Source organism: Balaenoptera borealis (assembly GCF_965194805.1).
Source record: "Balaenoptera borealis genome assembly, chromosome: X".
Lineage (NCBI taxonomy): Eukaryota > Metazoa > Chordata > Mammalia > Artiodactyla > Balaenopteridae > Balaenoptera > Balaenoptera borealis.
The window spans coordinates 8,835,762-8,858,966 of NC_138881.1; the positions used below are offsets into that span (position 1 = coordinate 8,835,762).

General features: G+C 40.5%; 1 protein-coding gene across 13 annotated transcripts in view; it reads right to left on the reverse strand.

The window, feature by feature from the left end:
- ARHGAP6 (Rho GTPase activating protein 6) overlaps window positions 1-23,205 on the reverse strand; it is a 491,169-nt gene that overhangs the window by 31,107 nt on the left and 436,857 nt on the right. For all 13 annotated transcript variants that reach the window (XM_082375536.1, XM_082375531.1, XM_082375538.1 and 10 more), the window contains 5 exons: window positions 17,463-17,719; window positions 15,232-15,427; window positions 9,532-9,587; window positions 6,890-7,040; window positions 5,730-5,878 (listed from right to left, as the gene is read on the reverse strand). In XM_082375536.1, coding sequence (XP_082231662.1) covers window positions 5,730-5,878; window positions 6,890-7,040; window positions 9,532-9,587; window positions 15,232-15,427; window positions 17,463-17,719 — 809 coding nt within the window. The remainder of the gene's footprint in view (window positions 1-5,729; window positions 5,879-6,889; window positions 7,041-9,531; window positions 9,588-15,231; window positions 15,428-17,462; window positions 17,720-23,205) is intronic.

Here is a 23,205-nt window from a genome sequence, read left to right on the forward strand (position 1 = left end):
TGTTATTTTTCATTTCTCTTCCTGGAAATTCATGGCTGAGGATAAAATCAAATATGCACCATTTTCAAATTCATCCCTTTAGAACTCAGAGGCATTTGGAGTGCTTCCCCTTCCCCTCTTAAAGTAATATCAGGGTGTTCTCATTTTTTAAAACAACATGATCAAATGGAAGATTTTGTTTTCTTTGAAAAGAATGTTTAGTACAAGGACAACCCAGAACTCTGTTTCCGCTCTCCTTCTCCTGTTGCTATTCTGGGAATGCAATACAATCCCTCTGTAAAACTGCACAGAGATTCCAGCTGCAGACCACGCTGCTGTGGTTTGTTAACACCTTTTTGTTTCATTTTGGTTTTATTTTATTGTTTTTTAATCTGGAAAGGAGACTTGCTCACAGATGGCTTCTACCCTTACCCCCCATGTTTCAGCATATCTATCTATCCATCTATCATCTATCTATCTATCATCTATCTCTATGACTGCCCAAGAGTGCACAATATAACGTGTACTTGGGCTTGGTTCATTATTTAATTGTCAGCCAATGTGATGTTTCCAAATGTTATCAGGAAAACATTTATCTCTACTAAATAAGCATCCTAGAGCATTTCTGATCCGAATATGAAGAGCTCACATTTATTGATATTAAAAGTTTAGCATGTAGGTGGGGGAGGGATAGATTGGGAATTTGAGACTAGCAGATGCAAACTATTATATAGAGAATGGATAAACAACAAAGTCCTACTGCAGAGCACAGGGAACTATATTCAGTATCCTGGGATAAACCATAATGGAAAAGAATATGAAAAAGAATATATACATATATAAACACATATATAACTGAATCACTTTGCTGTACAGCAGAAATTAACACAACATTGTAAATCAGCTATACTTCAATAAAATAAATTTTTTTTTTAAGTTGAGGATGTAGAGTCACTGGGCTAGAGGCTTTCCACAGGCTGTTTCAATTCCCTCTCACTATATGCTTCCGAAGCCGCTGCTGCTGTCATCCTTATTTTACAGACGAGGGAAGTGGTGCCCAGAGCCGGGCTCCTGGCAGCCCCCCACCGCTCACTCTTGCTGGCAGAGCCGGCAGAGCGGGGATGTGGGAAAACTGGCTCCAAAGCCGGGCCGGGACCAGGGTGAGGGGAGCGAGGCACGGGTCCTGCTACAGTTCCAAAGCCAAACTCCCACTTGCTAGAGGCATGCACCTCATCAGAGGTCAGTAATCCCGGCCTTGTGTCGGTGGTTCATAACTTCTTTTTTGCCTCATAGACTCTTTGAAGAACTGGAGGCCAGCTATGGACTCTCTCTCCAAAAAAAGTGTACATTCACACCACATATTCCATGCCATGCTGGGGGGTTCTTAGACAACCTGAAAAAGCACTGCTCAAGGGGTTTCAATGATGTCCCTGCAATATTCTTTCTAGAGGAAATGAAATCTTTCTTACATTTGGGAATTTCTCTTTTCCCCTAAGGAGCAAAGCAAATAGCAAACTTAAAAAAAAATGGAATAAGACAAACCAAACACAAGATAGCAAAAACATTCAATAAAATACCACTATTTTCCCTTCCAAAGGCACTCACTGACTAGTCAATAATTTTTCTCAATGTCTTTCTTTTGGACATCTTTAAGATCCCATTAGTTAGTGATGCATTGACGTTTAAGCGCCTATTAGAAAAGAAATATTACATTCATTTTATAGAGGAGGAAGCCCAGACCTTCCCCTACCCCAACTCTGTTTTCCTTCCTCTTCCTCTGCTTTACAAAAACAAGGTCATATAGCAAGGTGCTGGCAGAGCCTGGGTGAGCCTCCAAGCTCCTTGACACTCTGATTCAGTTTTCTTCCTGTTGCAGCCCATAATAACTACCCAACAGATAGGTAACACATCTAGCACAAACTAACAAATAGGTAAGAGAGAAACTTGAAAAATTCTTTGCTTTCTTGATTATATTTTACAATTGAATTTTTGTCTCACTCCAATCTGCCCACTCTGAATTCTTTACCTGCTCATGCCAAACCAACTTCAAAAATCGTGAACAAAAAACCTCTCTCTCGTTCCTCTCCCTCCCCTTTTCACTTCTACCAGAAGGGGTTTTCAGCTAATTCCCATCCCTATGCCATGCTTATGCGGTCCGCTTACTCAATCCCTACACGCCCTTTGATATGTAGTTTAAATTCAATCTCCGGCACAAAGCCATTCCTAACTTTTCTGCTCCACGTTCATCACCTCTTCTCTGAAGTTCTGCAGTGACTCTGCATGTGTTCTCTCATTCTATATTTGCCTTGTGTTTTTACCCCCTCCACCTCCTAGATGCCACAGCATCCTGGGAACGGTAATTAGAAAATTCCTGAACAATGCTCACTGGTTTAGAGGAACAGAGAGTAGGCGCTCAGAACATGCGTGATTCAAATACCAAGGCCATTCTTACACGGAAACATTTATAATGTGAATTGCTGTTTTCCATATTGCTATTCCTACAAAACCTTCCTAACTCACCCTCTTCCTGTCTCTAACCAATCTAAAACACAGGTTATATCACTTTAGTCGAATCCTTTCAAAGATTCATGGCTTAAAAGAATCAGCCACCTTCCCCTGACAAAGGCATTCAGTACTCTGGGAACATAGTCCAATTTCCCCTCAGACCTCATCAGTACTTTCCCACACTGCAGCCTTAACTCTAGTCCAAGATGGCTGTGGAGTTACTTGTTTTCCTGTAGCTTCTAACCATTTCACAGAAGCAGTGCTCTCCTCATATTTCCTCTGTTGCTTTAATTTTTGGTTACTAGTCCTTCATTTTGATTCAAGGTTTAGGTCAAGGGTGTCTAGAAACCCTTGTCACCTCTTGCTTCCCGTACAACTTTGCTGTTACCAGAATATTTTTATGTTCCTTGTAATAAACTAGTTTTCTCAATGACTGTGCAGTGCCAGTTGAAGAAATTTTATCTCCAAAGTTCAGATAAGGAAACCCAGGTTGAGGAAGATGAATAGATTTGTCCAAGAACACATGATCAGTGAGTTGTAAAGCTAACAAGTGTTCTCAACCAGGGGTGATTTTGAGCTCCCCCTCCTTCCCGGGGAAACCTGGCAATGTTTAGAGACACTTTCAGCTGTCACAACCGGGGCAGCATCATGGGCCGGGGGGAGCTGCTACTGGCATCAAGTGAGTGGAGGCCAGGGATGCTGATAAGCATCCCACAATGCACAGGGCACCCACACAACACAGAATTACCTGGTCCCAAGGGTCAATCGTAGGGAGGCCGGGAGACTGTGAGCTAGACCTCCAGCAGAGTCGTTTTTTCCTACTTGCTATTCTATATTTCTGTTCTCCATAAGTTAGACTGCTTTGGGTTTGAGGCACAGCTGGGACTTTGCTAGTCAAGGGACCGAACCGACTACTAGTCAATATGACACTTTTGTGTGAATTAGAAAAAGGACCCCTTCCTCAAGATATTTTACTGCCATCTGCTGGGATATTGTCCTAATATCTCTGCAAATCTGCCTTGACTATGGGGGACACGGCACCTCGCCCAGAGTCATGAATGCACAAATGCACAACTTGCACAAGCGTTAAGTGGAGGCTCCCTGGGGAACACTGGGTAAGTTACGTAACCCCTCCAGCCCTCAGTTTCCACCTCGGAAACACAGGGACGACGATCTCTCTCTTGCTCAATGGAGGATTAGCTATAATATATGTATAAAGGCCCAAGCACACGGCCGGCACGTGGTAGGAGAGACACAAATGGCAGCTAGTGTTCCGGCATGCTAAGTTCCATTGGTACCTATCCAAGAATATTTTCTCCTCTTTGCCATAGGCAATGCAGTCTTGTTCAGCATTTAGACCGAAAGAATGTCTGCAAATGATTTTAAAAAGGCACGAGTGAGTTCAACTGGACATTTTGCTTTCCTCAATGCCTTCTTAATCACCTAAGACCCGACTTTCTTCTCACATAGTACTTAAGGAACGTCAGAGAGGCAATTGACATACCTAGGAACCCAGACAGGGCTCTGTCTTGACCCAATGATTAGGCAGATGGTTCTACAGCTTCTCTTATATCTATAGTCAATAGAGGCTGACACCCAGACGGGTAATATACCTACTTAACAATTATGAGAACTACAGTATATCCATTGAAGAGTTGTGTCTGCTGAAAGAAGGTGGCAGTGCCATACTATGAAACCTGAAGCCAGCAGAAGTTTCACTAATAACTGCTATAGAGATAAATGGATAACTCAGGAAAGTTCCATTCTCACACTGATAGGGAGGATGAGGATAAGAAAGGGAGAATTGCCTTTCTGAAAAAAAATACATATGACCATGGCCTTCGGGAAAGAAATCTGACAAACACAGAAATGAATCCACAACACAGCTGAGTTCTGCTTAACAGGATTTAAAATAAAAGCTTCTGGGATAAGTAAGCTTGGAATGCCTTTGGCTCCTTCTTGTTGATTTACAATGCATGTTAACATATTAAAGGGTCTGAGATCTCCTGGGGAATCCAAGGTCAGGGAGAAGTATGATGGCATGGCTTCAAGAAGGGAAACAGGCCTCTTGTTAAGGTAAGGATTAAATAGGTTGCTGGCTAATAGGTCACTTAAAATTGTCCAAGGGAGACACTGGAAAATACCTTGAAGCACAGGAGCATGACCAAAGAGAACCAGAGCCCAAGACCTCAGATGGGGGGCCAGGTCCAACAAGAACATCCCAAAAGGGTCCAGAGGACTGTGCAGAACCTGTCTCTAGCAGTTGGTACCACGTGGCATTGAGATACATGGCAACAGTCAATAGATCTGACTTTTCAGTTCTTTCTCCACCTGGTTGTGAAGGAGGATCCACCCTCCATTGCACTGAGCCAGTCCCTATTTTGGGGGGAGGGTTGAAGGAGAGAAAGGACCTCTAAAAAGGAAGATCCTAGACTTCTAGCCATAGGGCACATGGGTGCTCCAGAATAAAATGGAAGAATGAAGAGGTGACATCATATTTGGGCTTCAAGTTAAAGAAGCAGATCAAATGAGTTACAAGGACAGCCATCTCCCGCCACCTGCATTACTCCATTTTTCTCATGCTTGTAAGCACCTCTGTAGCTCATGTTCGTCTCCTTTACACAAATGGAAATTCAGGGTCTTGAGTAAAGCATCATCATGGAAAATGACAGCCTCATGTGGAAGCATCCTTGAAACATACAAGGAAGTTAGTGGCCAATGCGCTCTTAGGAACGGTCCCTCCAGAGGGGGGACAAAAAAGCCTGCATTAGTTCTCTTCCTACATAGACACATAGGCCAGGAAAGGGAAGCTTCATTTTCTCCAGGTGAAACATCTGACCAAATTGGTAGCTCTCCCTTTTTTTTTTTTTTAAAAAAGTTGAAGTATAGTTGATTTACAATATTGCGTTAGTTTCAGGTGTACAGCGTAGCGATTCAGTATTTTTACAGATTATATCCCATTATAGGTTATTACAAGACAGTGGGTATAATTCCCTGTGCTATACCCTATATCCTTGTTGCTTATCTACTTTATGTATAGTAGTTTGTATCTGTTAATCCCACGACCCTAATTCATCCCTCCCCCCATCCGTCTCCCGTTTGGTAACCGCACGTTTGTTTTCTACGTCTGTGAGCCTGTTTCTCTTTTGCATAGACATCCATTTGTATTACTTTTTAGCTCTCCCTTTTAAAGCAGGAAAAAGGAAGAACCAGAGCATCTGTCGCGGTGGCGGTGGGGTGCTCACCTCTTGCCCGTCTTTGCTGACGTTGTCCTCAGCGTGCCTGGCCACGATGGAGAGGAACTGCAGCAGGCGGTGGAGCGTGTCGCAATTGCAGGGAGGTAGAAGGTAGATGAGGAGCTGCAAGGTGCCCAGCTGTTCCTCAGGCTCCAACACTAAGCAAGGCAAAAAGACGCGCTCCAAGTGAGTCAAAGGGGGAAGTCACGCCCTTCAGGCTCAACTGCCTTCAGGAAGGGATTAGCAAGGCAAGTCACATTTCATTCCTTCACCCACTCTCCCATTGCTTTAGCACTTTAACAGTAAGGTTCTATGAGGGATAGAAAGATAAGTTCGACCTGGGGAAATGTAACATCCAGAGAAATCATTATAATCCAGGTTAGAAAGGTAACTTCATGTCCCTTACTTTCTCCTCCCTCCTTCCCCTGGTATAAATCATCACATACTTTATGGATCACAGTCTTTCATGGTTGTTAACTATTTGCTAACAATGACTGAGAATCTGTGAATGTTCTTGAGTTTGAGTTTAGAACACATTTGAGGCCCTTGTCTGTTGAGCAATGTATAAGAGGTAGACTTTTGGCAGTAACCAAGACACGGCCCAATGTCAGTGTCTTCTCTCTCTTTCGTGATCCTATCTTAACTGTAGCATGGATGAAGAAATTCATGGAGGCTGAAACAGTTCTGGTTGTTCCTCCTCTCTCTCCCCGTCCTTTTCTCCACTGCGGGGTCTGTGTCTCTAGCCCTGAAGCAGCCACATTGAAAGTACTGACGCTGGGCTATGCCATCCTGCTTTCCCTGGAATGTTTCCTGCCCCCCCTTTCTCACTCTAGGTTCCAGAAATGCAAACTCATTTTTAGGCACAGACTCAATGTGAACTCTCTCTGTTACTCCAAAGCATCAATTTATAGCAATTTCTACTATCCTAGAGTCGTTTGAAGGCATCCCAAATTTTTCTTGGCTACTTCCATTTGTTTTATTGCAACTTTCTACTTGCTAACTCTCCCCAGGGTAAGTCTCAGAAAATTCCCCAAATAGCCCGCTCATTAGAGACTGATAAATAAGGGCAAAAAAAAGCTATTAGAAAACACATGCATAAGGTTTTGATGAATGAGTGGGACATCCCAGTAACCCAGGAACACGTTCCTGCAAATGGCTGGATTACGCACAGAGAGTATTGATGAAAGCTGTGTACAGCTCCCTGGTGAGAAGGGGGTCCGGCATGTCCCTCAGGAACTCCTTCAACAAGGCGGCCACATCATGAACGCTGTGCTCTTCCTCCAGGGAGACGTCAACCCCGCGGTCAAATTCCTCACGTAACTGGAAAAACAACGGTTCAAGTGGCAGTCTCAGAACACCATACCTCAATGTTCAGTGCCCAGCAAAAGAAGTGCTATGACATGCAGCATCTGGTATTAAGTTTACCCAGACCCCGAGAAGGAGGAGCAAACAACATGTCGCCTTGATCTACAGAGTCTATGCAAACCCAGCCATGAATATGAATATATATATATATATATATATATATATTTAAAATGAATTATTAAATAAAAGTATAAGGGGTTAGGTCAATTCTAACTGTGGGAGGGAGGAATTAATCTATTATACAGCGGTTTTGCATGTCAGCAAATTTACCATGTTGGAATTTTGACACTTTCCAGAAATACTCGACAAGAAAGCCAAGAGATATTTCTGCAAACAATGAAATTAAAAACCCTGATAAACCATTTGTGACTAAGCCTTGAAAGATGACAATAACTAAATAAAATCTGCCTTAGATTTGTCAAAGTAGCCTTATTAACATTTTCCAAGAAGATTTCCTGCTTTCATCATTATACTCAGTCCTTTAGCGTTTATAACAGTAGGAAAACACAATAGCAAGAAGGGAGTCATAACTCTACACCCTATTTTCATCTTGGACAGCTCAACTTCTCTTAGGTATTGTTTGTTCTCTGCTGTTAAAATAATTTTGTGAGTTCATGAATGTACTCCAGGCAATAAACTTCTGTAAGTGTTCATTTGCTATGTCATTCATTCATCCATTCATTCAACAAAGATGTACTGCACACTTACTGTGTACCCGGCCTTGTTACAGGTCCTCAAAATACGGTGATGAGTAAAGAGGCAAAGCCCTTCCCCTCCTCCAGCTCTCAGGCTGACAGACAGGTGATAAACTGGTAATCCCACCAATGATTAATTAGCTCTTTATACTGTGACAATTGTTCTCAAGAAAAAGTGTAGGCTGCTAAGAAGTGATATAACAAGATCAAATGGTGAGTTAGAGCATATTTCACACTTGCAATCTAACCACTAATTCCATATATATTTTTGAGAATCCTTAAGTAAATCTCCATGCAAAGGTTTTCCCTTTAGTGGATCCAGATATAACTGAGGAATAGTTTCTGTCACTAGCCACCTCGCCACCTGACGAGAATGCCTGTTGCTGTCCCGAATCGCGCATCAATTCCAGGCAACTCATCCTTAGTGTGCATCGGGCAGCCAGAATGAAGAAGGCTCCCATCAGCACCACTCCTAATCGTGATCATCTAAACACACCATGTTTTTCTTCTGAGTGCACATGCACACACAGACACACACAGACACACACAGACACACACACACACACACACACACACGCAGAAAGAACAGATCATGGGAAGAGCTTGGTCTAAACTGTGTGATCTTGAATTAAATTTCTTAATCTCTCTAAGCCTCAGAAGAAGTGGGTGAAAGGGGCTTGTCTCCCAGCCAGTTGGCGGATTCAACGAGATAACGTTGATGAAAATATTTTGCAATTCTGCACAGGTGAGAGGCCTAAGAAATGTTATTACTATGCTATCTTTCTTCCTGCTAATCCTATTGTGAAATGTTAAATGTTCAACAGTATCTTATGTGACTATTACAAATAAAACCAACCAACCAACCAAACAGAAAACATACTTCTTTTGAAAACCCCTTTTGTCTTGACAAAAAAAGAAAGACATTATGAGGAGACATTTATTTCAGTTAGTTTCAATAATATGAACAAATATCGTTTCTTCAGCTTCATCCAACTAAAAATTATTTTCATTTGGCTTCATTTTTGAATTGCTGGGTTCCTTACTTCTTTCTGTTGGCACCAACAGAGGGAAAATAACATTTTAATTTTCTTTTAGCCAACAAATGAATTCTTTTCTCAAAGGATGGTTTCCCTTTTATGAAGCCGTCATGAGCACAGATACCTGTCTGATCATAGGAACCTATTCCTGAAGCTCTCATATCAAACTTCTTTTGCAAGAATGCTGCAAAGTGCAGAAGGAAACTGAGGGGTACGGTCCCCACATGGAAAATGAATTGGGGAATCAATGGTACCACGGAAAAGTAATACGAATTATTTATTTTTGAGAAAGTAAAGCTATAAACATAGTATTTTAAAAGAAGAGATATTAATGGCATTACTCATATCGTATTTTAGTAAAAACGGGTGCTGTACAATGGTTTTCTATTTATTATCACTTACTGATCAGGTACTCTCCGAATCTCCTACATTTACAGTGTCAATAAGATGTTTATAAATTAGTTTCATTTGGCTGTACATGCTGTGGGCACGTCCAGATGTTTTGCTTTCAGTTGTATGATCCTAACTCTTTCACAACCTTTCTGAGATTCTGAGTTGTTGCCTTTTACTTCTTGGGACTCAATTATACTATAATAGGTGGGAGGGTACAGAAAAGATATTCAGAAATGAATTTGCATAAGCTTGAACTTCGCACGACGTAATTCAACTAAAAGCCAGGTGAAACATACAATATAATCTTCACTTTTCACTTACTTGTCTCACTCTCTTTTTTGAGCTTCCAACTCGGAATATCCCCACTGTCTGGAGGCCTGCAAATAAGCAAACAAAATCATCAGTCCTGTTTTGTGGCTTGAAACTGGAGGAAATCAAAATAGATATAAAAGGGAATGCCAGCACCACGCTGCAACATGCAGGGCAATATAGTAACTTGCCAGCGTGCACGAATGCTTGTTTATCCTACACTAGATTCACCAGGTACCTAGAGGTTAGCCCTGAAAGTACCAGGATCATTTTACGTTAAATGTTTCTGATGAAAAAATCTTCTTGTGTTATTATGTATTTCCACACTTTCTCCATATGAAAAAAATAATGTAACATTTTCTTCATCATTCAGAATAAACATGAATTTTCTATGAATTTCCAGCCCTTTATCAATTTTAAAATAGATATTTCTTGTTTTACTGATCATAGTTAAAACATGTACTTATTCGAGAAAATCTATAAGGTGCAGAAAAATGTAAAAAATAATATACTTTAAAAAATACCTGATGCAGAAGTAATGACTTAATATTTTGGTTTATTTCTATCCAGTCTTTTCTCCATGAAAAAAAAAATTTGGGGGGTAGAATGCTGCTGCTTTTACTCAATATTATGCCACAAGAATTTTTTATGCCAGTAAAAATTCTGTGTCAATGTCATTTAAAATGGATGCAAAATGCTCTATTGCATGAACGTGCCACAATTCACTTCATATTCTCCTCTGAGCGACAATATAGCTCCCCGCAACATATATGCACTTGTTTTGATACCATAACTCGCCCTACTAGGAACAACTTTGTACATAGGTCTCAGTTTACATTTCTGATTCTCTTAAGATCATGTCCTAGAAGTGGGATTATGGGGCCAATGCATGAAAAAGAGTTATCCAGCCCCAAATGTCAGCAGTGCCAAGGTTGAGAAACCTTGCTCTAAAAAATTAGGTCTCTTAAAAGAAACATTATCTATCACAAATTAGAAATTTCAACAATAGTTCCTTAATATCATTAAATATCCAGTCAACGTTCACATAAGGTTCACAAACTGTGATAGGCTGGCGTGCCTTGTAGTCTCTTAATGGGCTTGTTTCCCCCTCTCTGTTTATATGATTTCGTCGTAATTGGTTTGATGAAGAAAGAGCATTGATTTCCCACTGTAGATTTTCCCACTGCCTGGATGTAGACACTCTGTGGTGTCATTTATGTGTTCCTTTCTCCCCTTTATTTCCTCTAAAGAGATAGTTAGAGCCAGAGTTTTCTCTGATTCAGGTTTGAATTTTGGGGCAAGAAGACTTCACAAGAGGTATTATGCACTTCCTTAAGGTGGCACAGAATGTCTGAATGACTCTCCTTTCCTATGCAAGCCATTAATCACTGCCACTGATGATCATCGCCTACGTTTATTGTTTCATTGGTGGCTCATTTTCTCTTCCTTTGGGATAATCAGTTACAAGGGTAATGCCAGATTGCAGCTGCCAGTGGCGGCTTGTAGCCACATGAAGAGCGCTGGTGTGACAGTCAACAGACCATGAAACATAGCCAACACTCCAGCAATCAGACTCATGCTCTCATGGCATCATTTGCATCCTGAATCTACCTGTTCCTGAATCTAGATATAATATTCATACTTCCAGTATGTAAACAGGAATTTGGGGGGCTGCTTTGCTTAATCTGCTTTTATCTGGGTTCTTCTCTCTTGCCACGGAAAGAGTTCTGACTAGTCCGATATATAATTATATTGGAAAGAATTGGAATCTTTACAACATTATTTCTTTCCATCCAGAAACAAAGTAGATATCTTAATTTATTTCTTAATTTCTAAATATTTCTTGGTAAAGCTTTGTAGTTTTTTTTTTTTTTAATTTATTTATTTATTTATTTATGGCTGTGTTGGGTCTTCGTTTCTGCGCGAGGGCTTTCTCTAGTTGTGGCAAGCGGGGGCCACTCTTCATCGCGGTGCGTGGGCCTCTCACTATCGCGGCCTCTCTTGTTGCGGAGCACAGGCTCCAGACGCGCAGGCTCAGTAATTGTGGCTCACGGGCCTAGTTGCTCCGCGGCATGTGGGATCTTCCCAGACCAGGGCACGAACCCGTGTCCCCTGCATTGGCAGGCAGATTCTCAACCACTGCGCCACCACGGAAGCCTCTAGCTTTGTAGTTTTTGTCACAGAAGTTTCTTACTTCTTATTACAGATATTCTAGGTAACTATACGTTTGATATTAATATAAATGAATTATTTTATTGTTATAGTACATAACCTATTATTGCTCTTATATAAGACACGGATATCTTTTCGTATATTTATTTTATGGTCTTGCCACATTGTGTATTGTGTATAAGACTTTTAAAATTGGTTTTCTAGAATTTTTCAGTTAGAAAAGATAATATCCATAAAAATCCCGTTTATCACTTTTATATCTTATAAGTGTTATCCTGAATTTCCAGAATAATTTGAGAGAATCATGCTGAGAGGCTAGTTATTGCTGACTTGCATAAGTACATCTTGGTGCTTTGCACTTGGGTGGAATTTTGCTTTGCATCTATTCTCAAAAGACTTGTGTTCCTTCCTTGTTGCTGCCATCAGTTCGTCTGCCTTATAACTGAGTCCAACTCCCAGCCTAACTTATTATTGCTTCTACCTCTCTGGGAGCTTGAAAACAGGATAATCAAGGTATTAGAATCAAATACAGAATTATATTTCTTCATCTACAAAATGAGCATAATAAGTATCCACCTCAAAAGTTGTTCAGTGATTCAATTAATTAATGCATATAAAATACTTAGAATTGTAGCTGGCATCTACTATTATATATAGAGATATAGGCCCTAACTGAACTAAATGAGGCTTTTTGTGCAAAACAGAAAACTGTAGTATAATAGTAGGTCTTAGCAATTTTAATTTTGGCTGCATTTATTTTCTTGTTGGTCCGATGGTTTCCAAATAGCTGAAATTTCTACATAAGTGAGATATCACATAAGGGCACTTTCTTCCCAGGTGGGACTATTCCTTTGCCTGAATTCCTCCATTCTGTTCAGAAATGCCCATTTCTGTGTCATTATTTCCTCAATTATAGTACTTTTCCACTCAGTAAAAGTGACTGTGATTTCAAAAATAACTAGCTAGTGATTGATTGCTATTAATTCCTATGTATCAATTGATCATAACCTGTTTTAAGTTTTCTAAATTAATTAATTAGTTAATTAATTAACTAATTTTAGGTTGAGCAGATGACAGCCTTCAGACAGCCAATGCCATTCTCTGACATAAGGCTTAGAGTCGTTTTCCTCAAAGAGAAGATACAATCTAGGCCTTCAGTTACCTTGACTTGAGACAGTCACTGATAAAAACAGGTGTCCATCAAAAAAGGCATAGATCTGGCAAAGAAATGTGACTTTGCTGTACCCTGTGCCAGAAATGGATATGATCACCTTTCTCTCCTTTTTGGCAGAAGCTGAAATGGAAACTAGAACCAGGGCACCTGAATCTCAGGCTTAGGGAATTCAAGTAATGAGGGCAGGCATCATAAGCAGGAGGCCCCACCCTAAAATCAGCCTAAATCCTTTAAGTAGAAGAGAGTTTGACTCTTTGTTATATTGCCTGTTTCTTGTTGTTGTTGTTTTTGTTTGAAATGTGTGCTTCGGGGAAATTAAGGATGCCTAAGGAATTTTGGCCTAATAGTGGAGAAAGCATTTGGGTGAAGTAAAAGTGAGGAAGGGTGGTGTACACGAATATATAGATGGAGTCAAGATAACTGTCCAAGACCAATTTTTTTGTTTGTTTCTCTCTCTCTCTCTGTTTTGTTTTGTTTTGTTTTTGTGTGTGTGTGTCCAAGACCAATTTGGGAGAGAATGAAAAGGTCTTTGACAAATGTCTACAAAGCTAAAGTGAATCAAACTCTCTGCTACCCATTTCAAACACTGGCAAATAAAGTCTTACAAAAGAATTGTTTTTGAAATTTGCTCTTTTTTCATTGGTTTAAAGTGACCAAGATTAATATCTGTTTGAATTTGAACCTATCTCTCATTTTTCCAGAGCCGTTTGGTCTAAACATCATGGAAACTCGGAACAGAATCAGGTCCTTGAAAGATCATGTAGGTTATCTTCTTTCCTTTAGGCCCTAAACTGCATTGTAACTATTTCCCCCGCACCCCCCCAAAAAAGTGAACTTCCCTCTTTTTTAGTAATCTTAAAGGAAATGCTATTTTACAAATTATAATTCATGAAAATTTATTTTCAAAAAGAAAATACAAAGACATGCCAAGTTTTCTTTCACAAAAGCAGTTACTCAACCTGGCACTGCATTTTTGCATGGTTAGAGTAGAATTTTCTCGTCTAGAATTCTTTATAGTGCTACAGTTCACTCTCTACATTCTTTATAGGGAAAAATTATAATTATAAAAGTATGAGTCACTTTTTCTACCTCGTAGTAAAGTTTAGGCTGAATTTAAATATTCAGGTAAATTCTTTAGGTGCTAAAAGCAACTAAAGAACTCTTTAGTTGCTAAGCTATTTTGAAAAATAATTCTGTTCAAGTAATAACTGATTGAAACATTTACATTGTGTTATCATGATACTAAGTATTGGGAATTCAAAATGTCTAAGATATTTTTATTGATGTCCAGTTTACTTTCCAAGGAGAAGAGACAGATAAGAATGTACACTCATACACATACATATACATATTAAAATTTTGTATAAACAAAGTTTCAATACATATTAATTATATTAAGTCACCCATATGTTATCTAGTGATTTCCATATATAATGAATTGATTAAGAGACCTGGACATATCCCAGTAATTTTTATAAAGTCCCACTTTTATTAGAAAGAAATAGATGGGAATGTTAAGAGTAGTTATGTCTATATGATAGCCTCAGAATTTGCTTTTCTGTTTCTTTTTTATCTCTATGATGATGTGTATATTATCTTTATAGTAAAAAAGCAATTACAGTGATGTATGTCAATTATTTCTCAATTAAAGTGGAAAAAAGAAGCAATTATAAACTCTTCTCATGTCCATAAAATGCATGCTAACATTATAGCAAACAAATTCAGATCGTAGACATGGCTGTTTGATGAGCCAAAAGTCTAAAGTTCAGCAAAAATTTTAAAGAACTGTACATTGTTTTAAAGTCAGCATATTAAGTGGAACTGAGTTTCCAAAAGGGTCACTATGAAGAAATTTTAAGTGGACAGCTTTCCACAAAAATGCAAAGAGCAATATAGAAACCTATTGTCCAAAACTGTGTATTTTCTATTCACTTAAGGAATGGTTTTCTAATCTTTATTTTTTTCTGTAAGAAGCTAGACTATTATTTTTTAAAGGAAGCCTTGAGTAACCTCAATGTATAAGAAAGATAAAAGTGGCTCTGCTTTGTTTGAAGGGGGTCCTGAGGATAGTCCCAGCCCAACAGACCTTGCCCTCCCCTCAATTCCTTGATCTCCAGGGTCACTTCTGAGGACTCTTTAGGGCTGGGGGGTCTGAATACCATCAAGTTGATTCCCGCCACCCCAAATCTTGTTTAGCCCTACTGGGGTTAAGCAAACCCTCATATTTGTAAATTTTCTTTGCAAAGGAAATTTCGGCCTAGAGCCTGATCGAATGAACATAGAATTGAAATCGGGTGCTTGAATGAATGATGCCTGAATACATGAAAGTCTTTAGTACTTGACTGCTGACAAACAAGTCTGCTTACCATGTTTTTCTAGATGTTGACAGCAGCTGTCCACCAGCCTGGGGACCTGTCTGTAAATGGGATTCAGACTGAGTTTCTTATCTCTGGCTTTTTCTTTTTTATTTTGAGCCTCGGCAGGCAAGGAGAGTTGTAACGCTTCTAGCAGTCGAGACTGATTGTCATCAAGATCGGTGATAGAATCCACTGACATTGCACCCTGCAAATTATACACAGACATGAACACAGAATGCAGATGGAGAAAATAAAAACTGCTTCCCCCAATGCCATCCAATAAATCCTTTTGCCCACGACTATTTATCACACTCGAAATAATACTGTTTAATTGTGCGGTTTGTATTTTAAAAGGAAAAAAGGTTAGGAAACCTCTGCAACGCAGGGTTAGGTAATGACATTTACAATTTCAACAATAGACAACTTTTTCCAAATGGAAGACAAGAGATGGCAAACATACAATTAAAATATTTTGACCCAACCACTTCATTCCTTGAAACAAGAAAAAAATCACATACTTGACGAATGAGGTAAAGTCAGAGAACTCTTGTGAAAAAAAGATAATAATAACTCAACTCTCGAAAGTAGATTTTAAAATAGGAGGATTCCATAAACAGTCTTAGTTTGGTTTCCCCCAAGACGTGACACAATGAACTTTATTAGGGGAATAGTCCCAGGAGACAGCTGTAGGGAAGAGGGGAAATGAGAAAGGGAAGTGAAGGCAGCTAATGAAGGGAGCATCACCAAGCCTGTGACAAGCCTGTGGGCCGCTGGAGCCCAGTTGCCCTGGGGACCTGGGAGACCGTGTAGATCATGCACCTCAGAGCTATTCCTGCTAAGGAGTAAGGAAGTTGGGGTATTTATACCACGAGTCTCGAGAGTCATTGATTAAAGACAACTTCTGGTAGGGGTAGGGAGGTGACATTAACGCCTTGCTACTTGCAGCCTGTCATCTCTATGGGTGGGTGCCTCTGGCCATCAGAGAAAGCCCCCAGTCAAGAGATGAGGTAATGACAGGTGGAAGGAGGGCTGGCACGCTAGGAATGGTAAAGGCTGAGGGTAAGGGTGCAGGGCACCACTCGTGTCTGTATGGCCACCGCCCTTTGATGAAGCATAGAGGAGGAAGTTGGCTGCTAGCGAGGCCTGGCCAGAGGGGAGGGCATTTGGGAGGCCCACGGCCTGGGCTCTAGAGTCTCAGAAAGCTCATATGTGGCATTTTGGTGTCATTGCCATATAGGCTGATGTAAACAGTCTGAGAGACTATGCCAGCGTTGGAAGAACAATTCTGTCACGCAAATTCAAATATTCCATTATGTTGTCATTTCTTCAGCTTTAAACACAGTGAATCCCCGAAAACAGTGGTGGGTGGCTCAGGTGCCCCTGAGTCTTGGAGAGGTTCTAAATGTTGGAGGCTGATTGAGAACTGCGGATTTTAACTGGGAAGTGCCTCAGGTTTTAACTAGGGCAGTAGTCAATGGCTGGAGGTGGCAAAGATTTGGGCCTTCAGGTGAAAGGCAAAGGAAAGATCTCCCAGTGACCTAGGAAGTTTCAGAGATGCTTATCACCTGACTCAGCTACTCACCAACCAATTTGCCTGGACACTCAGCTTTCCTGGATTGAAATGTGAAATTTGAAATGCCAAATAATAGCACAGTGCCTGGAACATAGTACTCACTCAATAAATGGTACCATATGATTACAATATTGAATGAAAGAGGACATGTGTGTGTGTGTGTGTGTGTGTGTGTGTGTGTGTGTGTGTGTGTGTTTCTACAGTTATGTTTGAGAAAAAAACCATGTTCCGTTGGTAAAAAAAAAATCTCATTGCTTATGAAGACCAGCAGCAAATTCACTCGGCCCGGCATAGTTCTTGGATGAGATGAAGAGATTAACAAAAACACCTGGCCCTGCCCTCAAGCCTCAAAGTCTCATGGGAAATTCTGGTAACACAACAGAAGGTTACACTAGAGTAGGGTCGGTGGTGATGTTGTAGAATGTTCTGGATATCACGGGTAAGCAAGGAGAGGCACCCAATATCTTTGAAAGGGGTCAGGGAAAGGCTGGGAGGGGTGGGTCAGGTGCCTCGGGGCCAGTGCAAGTTCTCCCTGAATGGGGTTGTTGACAGATACCTGGACACAAACTGCATTTGCAGTTTTCACATGAGCCAAGACTCAGAGAATAACCTTAGAACTCTTCCGTTGTCCTGACATCGGGGTCAGAGAAAACACTGGCCAACTCACCCTCCTCCTGGCCCGAGGAGCCGGCTCCGGGGTATTGGGGGACGTTGACTCATTTGGTGTTTCCGAGGTGGAGCTGAGAGATGAGTTGCTGCTTGAGAGTTCTTTGTTTTGTCTTTTGTTTCCAAATGGGAGGAGTGAGGCCACAAAATCGGATGCAACCTTCTGTTCGTCCCTCTGCGAGTCCTGCTTGAGTTTATAGGCCCGGTCGTTTGCGATGACTTGGGATAAGGGCATTCCAAACGCCTGTGGGATGAACTCTGGAATCAGAAAACAAACATTCACTTTCAGAGAAAGACTGCCCCAGGGAAGACTCTCAGTCATGTTGCAGATCAAAGGGCAGACATATTCAAACGACTGTTTTCTGAAGAATTGATTCATCCATCGATATATATGGAGATGACTTTTGAGTTTGTCAGAGTGGCTGAAGTTTCTATCTCAGTAAAGAAAGCTAGTATGTATAAAGAGCATGGGTTTTAAAAATCTAAGCCTCGAGTTTTTCTCGACGTATCTCAAGTATGTTTAAAGGAAATAACTTTATAGAGACAGGCGACATTTTTTGATAGGATGAACATAATACTTCATCCTCATGAGTAAACGGTTTTACAAAATGTGTCTTTGATTGATGTCTCAAGAGGCCCCGAAGCTTACAAGGCCTGAGAAGACTGTGTGTATACATTCATTCAACTGTCACTTACTAATACCTACTATGTGCCGTGTCAAGGTACGCAGTGGGGAGTACAAAGCTTACAGAAGGTCCAGTCCTCGCTCTTGAAGCGTTCAGAGTGTGGGGTGAGGTGGGAGAGTGGAGAATCGGATATGTAAATAATTGTAATTGTGTCTATCATGTGTGTAAGAGAGAGGTGCCAAAAATTACTGAAATTCAGGTAAGTGGCTACACTTTGAGGTTCTCAAAGAGGTTCCAACATGTGAAATGACAACTCAGGAGACAGAGGAGCAGCTTGGGAATAAGTTTGTTCTTCTTTTCTTTGTGTTCTTTGTGCCCACATGCTGCCTCCAGTTGCTGGGTTAGGGCTGTCACCCTCATGATCTACACTCAAGCCATTCTCCTGGCCACATGCAGAAGTGGATTCTCACCACTAAATATCCGGTGAAGGGCCCAGAATATAATTTATTAAATCCTCTAGTAAGGACAGTTTTGGGGAAGGAGCATAATGCAGAAATCTACGGCTTTATTTGGAGATATACACACAATTGCATTCTGGATCTCTATAGTAAATCCACTTGTATACATGTACATTGTAAGCACGTTGATCCTTAGGGCCAGGCATTTTATTGGTAACATTTTAAATTCATGCTGAAAAGCATTAATAATTATATTAAATGCATTATTTCTTTGAGACCCAAAATTACATCTCCTAGCAGCAGAAAGCTGGAGTCTAGCCTCTCCCTTGTTTTTATAACCCTTATGAATAAAACCAGAATGAGCAAGGGAAAACAATTCTAAGGTTGAAAAAGCTAACATTAAATCAGGTGGAAAGAGGCTCTAAAAGGTTTTCCTCTTTGATCCACGGCAACATTTTGAACATCCCTGGGCTAATAGTCAAGTCTGCATTAAAAGCAGAAATGGCACTTGAAAAGCCTGAACCTCTTGTTCTATCAAAACATGCAACTCATTTTGAAGTGAAAAATCAAAACTTCAGCATTTCGGGATTTTTCAGAGGATGTTTATCATCCTCTATAAGTTTGTTAACTAGTCAGCATACGTTAATGCAAAAAACAATTTAGGCATTTGTTTTGAGGGATCAATGTGGACAGTGTAGCAAGATCCAATACTCACTACTGATAAAAGGTCATTTCCACTACTAGCAAAATTAGAAACCAAAGGGGACACCTCAGGATTTATTGTGTAAATCAGTGCTATCTTGTCTATGGGAATAATCAAATAGTCTTCCTTCAAAAAGCTTGGGGCAAATCTAGGAACATGCGTATGGCAAGGCTGATAGCTACTTGGAATATATAAAAACTGTTGGTGGGTAATGCTAGCAGAAAGGACATTGATAAATGTATCAAGTGACCTGTGTCTGCTCAAGTAGGCATACTCAGAGCAGGGATTTAATGTGACATGAGGACTACTGATTCCTCTCCTAGACATTTTTTCCACATAAAGGAAACCAACCAGACTCGGCTAGAGATCTGTAATATCCTTGGAAAAAAGAAGCAAGATGGTTTCCTTTGGTATCTGTCATTTTTAATATCTAAAAGTCTGCCTCTCTACTTGTAAATTGGAATAACTGAATAGAAATTAAACAGATGGAATACATGAAGTCATTCTCCCCAAATGACTCTTTTATTTATCTTTTCTTATTTCTGCTTTTCTCTAATAGGCTTTCTTTCCTGGCTGAGTTTATTTATTCTTTCAGTGGTAGTGTTTTGATCTAGTCTCTTTAGTTTCTCACTGCTTTCTCCAGAGAACTCTCTCACAAGCTTCAGAAAGGAGACAGATCTCTCTATGCTCTAAACTTGTGTCACAGTGTCTAGTCCCTGGAAAATTCTAGGCAGGGTTCCTTGAATGTGATTGCTTCTCAAAATATGGGTATTGTGAAATTGAGGACTCAGCCCAAGCCTGTTGAGCAAAACCCTCCTTTCCGTGTAAATAAAGTGTTGGGCACACATGCTTATCTGTGGGTTCAAAGCTCTTCTGTTGGGGAGGAGAAGGGAACCTACAGCCTCTGTGTTGATAGCAGCTAATAAACTTGATAATGGGTTTTTAAAACCATAAAAATATTACCCAAGACTCAGTGTTCTGGGCCCAGGGACTGTGGGTATCATGTTATAATCTATAGTATGTGTTTACTAAGGAGACTGCATCCCCTGCTGTGCTCATTGGTAGAGGCTGTCTCTGCTCCCTCCCCATGACCCTCAGGGCCAGGAGGTGGTGTGCTGGTCGCTCAGCTCCCTGCTTCAGCTTCCAGATCCTCCCCCTCCCGCTGTGTGGCAGAAACCTGGTGCTACTGCAAGCTTCCCCTGCTCCCCGCTCATTGCTATCTTCTATCATCACAGTCAGAACCCCCATCTACCATCATCCCGGGTGACGTGGATGTCTACCCAAGTGACCCGTCTGATTCGCTGTCCTCACATCTCCTTGACTTTCTCCTCTCCTCTTACTTTTTCCTGCAAGCTACCTTTTTCACCAACTCCCTCGGTCCCATCCTGGACCTATCCTCACCAGAAGTGATTCGGCCCCTGGAATCAGGCTTCCTTCCTCCACCGTGGTCTCACCCCCCCAACCCCAAGTTCATGTTTTACACTGCAGTGTGGCAATCCATTTAGCGGCAATCCATTTAAAGACACCATTCAGCCACCCCATCCTTAATTCACTTTGATGGCGTCTCAATGTTCTTAGCGTGCAGACCAGAAGTTGTGCTGCGGCCCCCACAGTCCTGTGTGAGGCGGCCCCTCCTACTCTTCCCTGGAATCACACTCCCCCTGTTTCTCTCATCTCCAGTAACAGCACTCAATACATTTTCTTTGAGAATTTCTAAAGAGTGATAACTGATACTTGATGTTTCTACTGTTATTTAACATGACACAAAATAAAGTTGTATCAACTATTCCTACGTAGTGCTACTTCACAACTCACATATATTAACCCATTTAGACAGTGAGGAACAATAAAACATGGCATGATATAATTTCAGCATAAAGAAAGGTGCTAGGCCTGAACTATCACCAGAGTTTATGTTGATAAACATTTCATCATCTGAAAATATCCTGTAGAGAGGGGACCTAGTTCTCAGACTTAGGCCACAGTAAAACCTATTTCCCTTGTGCTCTGATTAGGAACCACATTAATTGGCACAAAGTAGCCATTTAAAAACCTTTCCCCAAAAGTGATTCTTTTTGACACAAGAAAGAAATTTTCTGAAGTTCTGAAAGTTTAAAAAATACTTTTTGGATGCCAAGTAATTTAACTAAGAGAAATGAAGAACCTGGAACTATTCTGTATGAAAATATGTTTTCTGAACCAGCATCAATCCTGAATTACTTTCTCTATGGAAATCAAAAGTCATATGGGCACTGCTTAAGTGGCAGGAGGGACACAGAAGTGTCACATGATCTGCTGTATATTATGTTAAGGCAATTAAATAAAACACAGGACATGATTCATTCTGATTGAATCAATTAATATAGCAGCATATCAAACATTTAATGAATCGCTTTATTGGGAGAGCAATTCGATTCTAAAAAGCTGCTCCTATTTATTTTTAGATGACCTAACCCAAGAAGTCATCTAGAATTTCCTGTTTTCCTTCTTTTACTCTTGGATTCAAATGATTGTCATTTTTCACATGTGCAGCTGTTATGAACCCCAATGCTAATATTCAAACGGAAGAAAACAATGTGAACTGATCACAACTATGCGAGACCTGCACACTGCCTCATCACACCCGGGTTCCCAAGACATCCATGTAATGGATGTGTGGACGCACACAGGACTTTATGTTTGGAAAAGATGCCATGTAATTAAGCTTCATTTAAGCCTAGGACATCATCTTTTTAACTATCAAAGCTATATTAAAAAAAAACCTCTGTTGCCATAAATCCTGATATTTTTCTCCTTAGTTGGATGGGTGATGTGTTTTTTCTTTGGAACCACCAGGACCTGCCTTCCTTTTCCCAGCCAGCACCCCTGTGCAATCTTATAGAACACTGCCAAGTTTTCACTTAGCCTATATAATATATAAATATGATTTGGTCTAAAAAATGTATAATAGTCCAGTGCATAGTGGTTGATTACTTCCCCTGGCCCTTCCTGCCCTACCCTTACTTCCTGCTGTTTTCTTACATAAGCAAGCACACATACATCTCCCTCTGTTGAGGGAATTCAAACATCTGCAAAAAATGCTCATCGTGCTTAGTTTAGCCGGAATGGGCACTTCTGAAGAATCATCTCAAGTCTACATCATGAGTATTCAGATCCTAGTACCATTATCTTCATCCTAGAATAAACAACTTTAAAGATAACACATTACTAATATCAGTCTGAATGATCCCTTTAATAACTCTATAAACACTGAGAATTCTCACAAATTCTCTAATCTCACGAGATAAACATGGTCCATGGCAGGAACAGAACGAGTAAAAACTCTAGTTTAATAAAGCTACGCTGGCTACTAATGTTCCTTTTAAAAAATAAGGGTGAGAACACATGAACCAATTAAATACAATACAATTTATCAGACAATGATAGGTAGCTGGACAAGAGTTAATGCCTTTTGCATTCATTATGCCAGCAGTAGATTCTCCTGTGGTAGAAGGTGCCCTGGGGAGTATACTGGTTACTATGGACCAGAGTTCTCATCTTAGAAGGTGCACATTAGTAGTTTATAACATTACTCATGCTCAGTACCCCTACAGACCAACGGGATCAGATTTTCTGGGGTGGGGGTCTGGGCACTGGAATTTTTAAAGGTTTCAAAAATTATTCTGCTATGTAGTCAGGGGTAGGGATCACTGACATTTTCATGTCCTTTTCTTCAGTTTGAGGTAAACATTTGAAATGTCTGGAGATATTTTGGTTGGGGGCGGTGCTACTGGCATCTAGTGGTAGAGACCAGGGATGCTATTAAACATCTCAGACAATGTACAGAACGGCCTCCACAAAAAATAATTATCCAGTCTAAAATGTCAATAGTCCCAAGGTTCAGAAATCATGCTCTAAGGGAAGTAAAACATTGGCTTTCCAGTCTTTAGAATTCTTTCATCTCTTTTTAGTCCAAGA